Source organism: Chenopodium quinoa, unplaced genomic scaffold (genome assembly GCF_001683475.1).
Source record: "Chenopodium quinoa cultivar QQ74 unplaced genomic scaffold, ASM168347v1, whole genome shotgun sequence".
Lineage (NCBI taxonomy): Eukaryota > Viridiplantae > Streptophyta > Magnoliopsida > Caryophyllales > Amaranthaceae > Chenopodium > Chenopodium quinoa.
In genome coordinates, this window is record NW_018742589.1 from 392,026 (window position 1) to 400,103 (window position 8,078).

The 8,078-nt window shown below is 34.0% G+C and overlaps 1 protein-coding gene across 1 annotated transcript; it reads left to right on the plus strand.

The window, feature by feature from the left end:
• Positions 1–998: 998 nt before the first annotated feature.
• LOC110721084 (zinc finger protein CONSTANS-LIKE 5-like) lies at positions 999–2,921 on the plus strand. Its single transcript, XM_021900203.1, has 2 exons — positions 999–2,081; positions 2,188–2,921. Exons 1-2 carry the CDS (start codon positions 1,230–1,232, stop codon positions 2,503–2,505), a joined length of 1,170 nt encoding a protein of 389 aa, XP_021755895.1. The 5' UTR covers positions 999–1,229; the 3' UTR covers positions 2,506–2,921.
• The last annotated feature ends 5,157 nt before the right edge of the window (positions 2,922–8,078 follow it).

Below are 8,078 nucleotides of genomic sequence, written 5' to 3' on the forward strand. Positions count from 1 at the left end.
ATTCATCGCAAAATATAAGAGGGTTGACTTGTTGTGCTTGTGCCTAGTTAGACCAAAATTTGAAAAAAAAAAAAAAAATGTCCATGCATGCATGACCCATAAGAATGCTTCTGTTGTCGTAATTGGCTCATGCCGAATCAGGTCATTTTTTGTACTGTGCCTGATTATCCCTCACAACAACTCAACACGTGCCTAATTCTAGCTTGATTGAAATTAGAGATTTTATAAATCACATCAAAGTGTATAATAATAGTTTTTAAGACATTAATAAGACTGTAAATCATAGTCATAACTTTAGGTTGTCAAACACCATTATGCTAACAATTCTTCAAACAAATTTACGCGAGACTCTGTGATCAATCTCCACTAAGAATACTTTTTGGGTGGAGTGTTTCCTACCTTTATTCCTCTTCTTAACGAGTCTTGCTTGCTAACTCAGTTAGGTTAACTTATGCGAGATTTTATTCCAATAATTCACATTTCCTTACCTTAAATAACGAATTTTACCTTTCTTATGAAAACAAAATTAACTTTACATCACGTGCAACGGTTTATTTTTTTCCTAAATATTCGTCACTTTACCAAAAATAGTAATTCAATTAATAAACAAATTCCGATTAGCACAATTATCTACAAGTCTAACTTATTTACATTCTATTAACCCATATCTAAATTACTTGCCATTTTACCATCAATATCACAATCAACAAATAGTTATAAACAACACAAAATTAAGTTACTCACATTCCTAAAACCCCAAAATTATTACCAAGCAATAGCAAAACAAATTGACAACATCCCAATCTTAGCCCAAATTGCCAAGCTTTTGTGGGACCTACAAATGTCTTATGTCGGCACAGCCCCATGAATCCATGATAGCTACAACCCCTCCTCCCTCTTTCCCAAGTAAACAACCCAATTGATAAATTCATTACAAATCAACTCTTAAAATTAACTTAATTTAATCAAAATTAAACTAAAACCAAGAAATTGATTTTCCCAAATCATCATACTTGGCCATTATTCTTCCACGTGTCCTTTTGACCTCGTCATCACCTTCCCCCCATTTTTTGGTAAATTTGTACTACTACTACAACAACATTACAACACTATTACCATTTTCTCATTTTAACACCCCCTCTTTAAACTAAACTTCCCAATATAATCATTCTTTCACTCAAATAACCTCTTCATTTTGCTTCTCTCTCTACTTTCTAAAACCACCACTTATGGCAGCGACTCCTACTACAGACGACAACAACAGCATCAAGGGGTTGCTAACCGGGTGGGGCCTCACTCTCACGGGCAAGCCGTGCGACAATTGCAACATCGCCAATTCATTGTTGTATTGCAACACGGACTCCGCCTTCTTGTGCGGCCCGTGCGATGCCAAAATTCACCCTACTACCCGATATCCTCGTCACGAACGTGTTTGGGTTTGCGAGGTCTGCGAGTCACAACCTGCTCTCGTCTTTTGTAAGGCGGACGGAGCTAACCTCTGCTCTTCCTGTGACCATGACATCCACTCGGCTAACCCGCTGGCTCGCCGCCATGAGCGTGTTGCTGTTATCCCGTTTCTTGAATCACCCATCGACGCCGTTGCTGGCCGTTCCTCCGCCTTCCTCGTCCCGGATAACCTCGACGCTAGCCGTGATATTGTAGTCGGAAACAACAACAGCAACACGGCCGTGACGAATGACAGCAGCAGCGATGATGCGGACGCTTGGTTGATTCCGAATCCGAATAACAGCTTCCTCTACAATGAATCTGATATCCTTAATTATGACTTCGGTTGTTCGAAATTTCAGTTTCAGCCACAAATTGACACTAAACCGCAAATCATCGTTGATGACGATGCTCGTAATTACGCGTTTGCAGATAGCGTTGTTCCTTCACAATCGCAGGGAAATTCCAACAACAACAACAACAACTTTTCTATTAATAAGAATAGTATCAATTACGTGAACTCCGACAGTTTGTTCGATAATTGCTTCAACATCGATTTCACTCAACCAAACAAACACCACAAGAAGAACCACAACAACGAATCTCACCTCTTTTCGCCTTCATTCAATTACTCGGTAATTATATGTACATAATCTATATATGTTTATACAGGTGTTTGTTTTATTAAAACGCTTATTGCTATGGATGGTCAATTGATACTACTTATTTTTGTGATTATAGGTTTCGTCATCGGATATCGGAGTAGTTCCAGACGGAAGCGCAACATCGATGACCTCGGAGGTTTCGTACGGTTTTGCCAAATCGACGGCGCCGGACGGAGGTCCCACGATGAACAGAGAAGCGAGGGTGTTGAGGTACAGAGAGAAGAGGAAGAACAGAAAGTTCGAGAAGACGATTCGGTACGCTTCTAGAAAGGCTTATGCCGAAACGCGTCCTAGAGTCAAAGGACGTTTCGCGAAACGTAATGATTCTAACGAAACGTCGGAGATTGATTTCGCCGTTGATAATGGTGGATACGGCGTCGTTCCAGCATTTTGATTTTTAAATCAATTGTTTTTATTTTTATATACGAGTACTAATTGTTAAAAAAAAAAACAAAAAAGTTTATAAAAAAGAAAGTGTTAATTCTTCTTTTTAGAAAAAGAAAAGTAAGAAAGAAAGTTCTCGACCCTTCTAAGCTTCTCTGTAACACTATTTTTCTCTCTTAATTTTTTTTTCCTCTTTTCATGAAATATAATTTTAGTTTAATTATTTTCATGTTAGGTTAATTAATGTTGTATTTAATCAACAGCGGGTTTTTTCGCTGTTGATTGGATTGAAGGAGCAGGTCCACATCGGAAAGAAATTAAATTAAATGTAATTAAAAATTGTCCCTTCGAAATGTAAAGGGACTATGACGGAATTTCATGTAATAATATTAATTATTAATAATACAGAGTAATAAATTTAAAAAACTGGTCTTCTATTTCGTGGCTGTACTTAATCGAGAGGGGGTGGATCTATTGCTGGATTCTTATTGGCTGAAACTTGCTTTTTAGGGCAATTGTTATTTTCTTATTGTCTTTATTATATGATGATGATGTATTAGACTTAATAGGTGTATTATATTTTTTATAAATGTAATATATTTAATTTATGTCGACTAAACAAGATAAGGTTACTGTTGCTGAAAGCATTATTCAATTCAATCATGTTACTTAAAAAACTTCAATTATTGTTTGTAACAAGTGAGAACTTTATTTGAAGGTAAGGCTATGTTGTCTTGTTTCAAGATGGTGGTAACTTCTGAAATCTTTCACCAAGGCCCTGTTTGGTTTGATGTAAAAGATTTTCATGGAAAATAAATTTTCTATTTTTTCCCATTTTTCTTTGTTTGGTTTGTTAAGGAGTGGAAAACAATTTTTCAAGGGTGGAAAATTCCAACCTTAATGATGGAAAACATTTTCCTTCCAAAAACAAGCCACATTTTCCTCTCTCCTCTTTACCTCTTTTTTTACTTCCCTCTCATTCATCCTTACATTTCCACTTTTATTTTTTATTTTTCTTGGACTTTTCTTATATGCAACCAAACAAAGGAAAACTAATTTGCAATTGTGTTTTTCTTTGAAAATATGTTTTTCATGAAAACTAATTTTCCATTGAAAATGTTTTACATTAAACCAAACGGGGCCCTAGTACTGCTACTTTTCTCCCTTAATCATACATCTGCTACAAAGCGTGTTCCAAAATATATTGTAGTTTTGTATAGTCATATATTTACTCTAAGTTGTGTTTAACAAACCATCATTTGTTTCATATGTTGTAAATAAGTTGTGTTCAACAAAGCATTATTGATTTTTTTTGGATGATGTATTTTTAAAAACTACTGGTACAAAAATGAGTTTTTAAGAATATTAGTATTTATAATAAGGAAAAAGATATATGCAGCCCTAAGGGCTGCATATAAGAAGCTAAAAGTAGAAAGAATTGACAATAAATATACAATTATTACACCGATTTACTCGTGAATTGTTGATAAATTCCCAATTTAATACTTAAAAAGGAAAGATATTAAATGCTTATATGCAGCCCTAAGGGCTGCATATAGCATTACCCTTATAATAAATAAGAGGGAGGAATCGTCTTTCCAAAATGGAAATAAAAGAGAGAAGGATGATACTTTGTAATTTGACACAACGTATCAATACAAAACAAAGTATTATAGTATCAATTTCAACACTTCAACAACTAATTGCGCAAAGAACGCATTTAAAACATAGTTTGACTACTAACTTCTAAAATTAAACCCTAATAGATAGCATAAAGGATTACAACATCAACTTCTAAAATTAAATCCTAGTAGCTAGAAACAACATCAACTAATTTTTACTATTAATTCCACAATAAACTAATTTTCCACCTTATATGGTACTGCCTCCATCTTTGGTATGTACTAATTGTTTCAATTTGACTTTTGCCGCATATGTCTTGTATTGACCATATTTCAACAAACAAAAGCAAATTTAAAAAAAAATTACTATATAATTTTTATAATATTTCTCATTTCACTTATGTCAAATGTCAATGTTTTTTTTTTTTTTTTTTTTTTTTTGAAACCGTATCAATGTCTTGTTTCAATTACTCTTATATTTAATTATATGTATATTCCTCTATTTTCTTTGGCTTGTAAATGTGTTATTTTAACCATTAATATATTTCATTATTAATGTGTAAAAATTATAAAAACTTGATTAAAAGTACCGAGATGAATATAATAAGAACCCAGGTGTTTTTTTAAAAAAAAAAAAAAAATTAACAAAGCTGGTTAAATTGGAGTATATGAATAGCTCAAAACTCAAAGTATTGCATTTCAAAGAAAATATATGAGGAAGTATAAAAATTTGATATTTAAAACATATACGTCGAGACTAATCTAATAAGTAACATATAAGTATTTTTTTTCCATAACTACAAATCAGCATAGGTAAAATATATGAATAGTGTAAAAAAATGAAGTACAATTTTATACAATGATAATTCTTCTATTTTTTTTAAACTGCACTAAGGGTCTGTTCACTTCAGCTTAATTTCCGTTCAGTTCAGTTCAGTTCAACTTCTAATTTCCTTCTCTCATAAAATATTCATTTCATCTCTATTCAGTTCAGTTCAGCTCAGCTCCAATTAGTTCAGTTTATTTCAGCTCTACTTAGTTTAGTAAATGTGAACAGACTCTAATAGTGATTTCACGTTTGTTAATGTATTAAGTTGGTCATCGATATCTCTAATTATAGTTTTAGTTTTGGAACAAATAAATTTAGTTAAAATTAAAAAAAAAAATGATGATCGAAAAGTAGATAGATGAATTTAACTAGATTCCTCATGACTATATTTTTTCACATATAAATCACGAAAGGCGATGAAAGAAAATTGTGTGGATAGTGTAAGAGTCTAGGTGATATAATAATAGTACACAAACTAATCATATGATTTTTAATAAATGCTTTTTATATATTATATGTGGAAAATACGGGAAAAAGGCGGTAATTGAAAAAACTGGAAAAATTGCTAAAACGGTCCCAGAAGATGCGAAAAAGGTTTGGAATGGTAGGGGGATGTATTTTTGACACTGTGGTACATCCCATATTACCCTTACTGCTCGTTTTTCGAGGTTGATTTATACCTGGAATGTGCCAATTGACCCCGGGACATGGTGATTGAGGGACAGTTTGTGTTAATTGTTGATAGAATATGAGATGTGATACTTAGATTACAAACATGAATAGTACTACTATGATGATTCCATAAAAGTATAATTACTATCCATAGTCTATCAATCGACACATCAATCAATACACATGTGATGGAAGGTTAAGTATAGGCGCATAGCTGCTATTTACCTGCCAAGTAAATAGTAGCTATACGACAAAGTAGTGGTGAATTTTTTTTTCCCTAGTGGTACAATATTTGTACCACTGTTACCTATAATAGCTATAATAGTACTAGTAAAATAGCTTATACTCTATTAGTACTTTAAACATTCCACTATAAGTATAATAGTACATTAAAAATACCACTGTAGCAATAAATTAATCTCAAAAACTAAGTGAATTTAACAATTAATCCTCCTATATGCATCCTAAACATATATGAGCTATGCGCCTAGTTGCACTCGTGATGGAATAGTAGTATGATTATTCATACTTCATAGTTACATCATATATAACATGCGTTCTTTTCCAATTCCAAACCATAGTGTGAAGTCACATCACTTCAACATTGTCAAGTCCCATCATATTATGACATCACATCATTATAAATATAATTACATAATATGACATTATTATACTTATATTGACATCATTCTTGTCAAGTCACATCACTTCATTATACTTATAAGACATCATTATATTCATATGACATCATTATTGTCAAGTAATATCACTTCCATTATTATATTCATGACATCAAAGAATGGTAAATTATTATCACTTCCATCATTATATTCATATGACATCATTATTGTCAAGTCACATCATTTCAATATACTTTTATGACATCATAATATACTTTTATGATATCATTATATTCATATGACATAATTATATTCATATGACATCATAATTGTCAAGTACTATCACTTCAATATACTTTTGTGACATCATTATACCCCAAAATTTCAAAATAGAATCATAACTCATTCTTGGTACTTTATAGACATTTTTATAGGTTTGTTATGAGTTTAAACCACCTTATATGATCCCGGAAGTCACCCCATGTATTCAGTTCAGTTTTCGAAAAAATGTCAAAATTGACTCGAAATCGTGTATTAGGGTATAACCTTCAATTTTAGACAATTTTTCACCTTTTTAAACCCGGAAATAAAAATTGATGAGATCCTTCCCATGGACCCTAATACACCCCAGGAGTCCATTTGGGTGGTTAAAGACATCCAATATACCTTCAAACTGTCAATTTACACGTTTACAACTTGCACCAATTTCATAAAATCGAGGCTACCACGAACATTTATGGAAACATATAATGATCATATATGGTTCCAAACACATTATATGATCCCTTGTATCTCGAGACTTTTCGACACCAGGTCCCAAAACCTCCGAAATTGGCCAAAAAGCGTGTATTATAGCCTTTAATTTTGCCATTTTTTGACTTTTTTTGACCGGGATAAAAAATTGACGAGAAGCTACCTATAGACCCTGATAACCTCCCGGAGTCCAATTGGCTGGGTTAAACCATCCAATTTGCCTTTAAGCATCCAATTTACTAGTTTCCGTACACGCCACTTGTATTGGCTATAAGCTTTTACGGAGCCTTTATGTAGCTCACTTATGGTTGTATATGGGTCTTAACAACATCATGTGAACCCGGGATGCATCCCGTAAAATTCTGTGAATTTCTGACACTGGGTCCGGACACCTACTAAATTGCTCCGATTTCGTGTATTATAGCCTTCAAATTTGGCCTCCTTACATCATTTTTTCACTCGACAAGATTATACATCCAAGTACTTCCATGAGTTCCCAAAGGGCCTTGGGAGTCATGGATGATGCCCAAAACCATCTAATTGATCCTTAATCACCATGTCTTAAGGCAGCGATGGCATACCCTCAAACGACAAAATTAAACTAGTTGTTTGTATGCCTTGTCCTTGGGTGCACATGTCTTGTGCACATGCAACACACCCCAAAACTTTGGCTTTGTCACTAGTCTCAATCCACTACTTAGAATTTTTTAGCATATAAGAAGCAACGCAAACCTCGTTTTCCAAAAATATAGGCGTTTTAGGAAATACGGTAGGATGGAGGGACGAATTGAAGCGACATAGGGTTGAATCTTAGTGGATCGTGGAAGCAAGGCCACTCTACCACTTACAATACCCCGTCGCGTATTTTAGTCGTCTATAAAGGATTCAACACGTCTCTCGGTAGGAATTGTACTTCAAGGCAGTTTTCACGGCGCATCCACCGCGCGAGCTTAGCCTACGTGTCACGGTCCGGGAGTATGGACCACAAAACGTGCGGCGCGCTCTAGCCTTTTGGCGGCAAGAACACTAGCCTTGAGCAGAATAGGGGCTTTTGATCACAAAGAAACACAAGCGGGCAATTAAATCA

Excerpts from the sequence above, each read along its gene's own strand:
- LOC110721084 (XM_021900203.1), top strand. The coding sequence starts at position 1,230 with ATGGCAGCGACTCCTACTACAGACGACAACAACAGCATCAAGGGGTTG. Across the intron at positions 2,082-2,187 it reads CGCCTTCATTCAATTACTCG|GTTTCGTCATCGGATATCGG; the intron begins GTAATTATATGT and ends TTGTGATTATAG.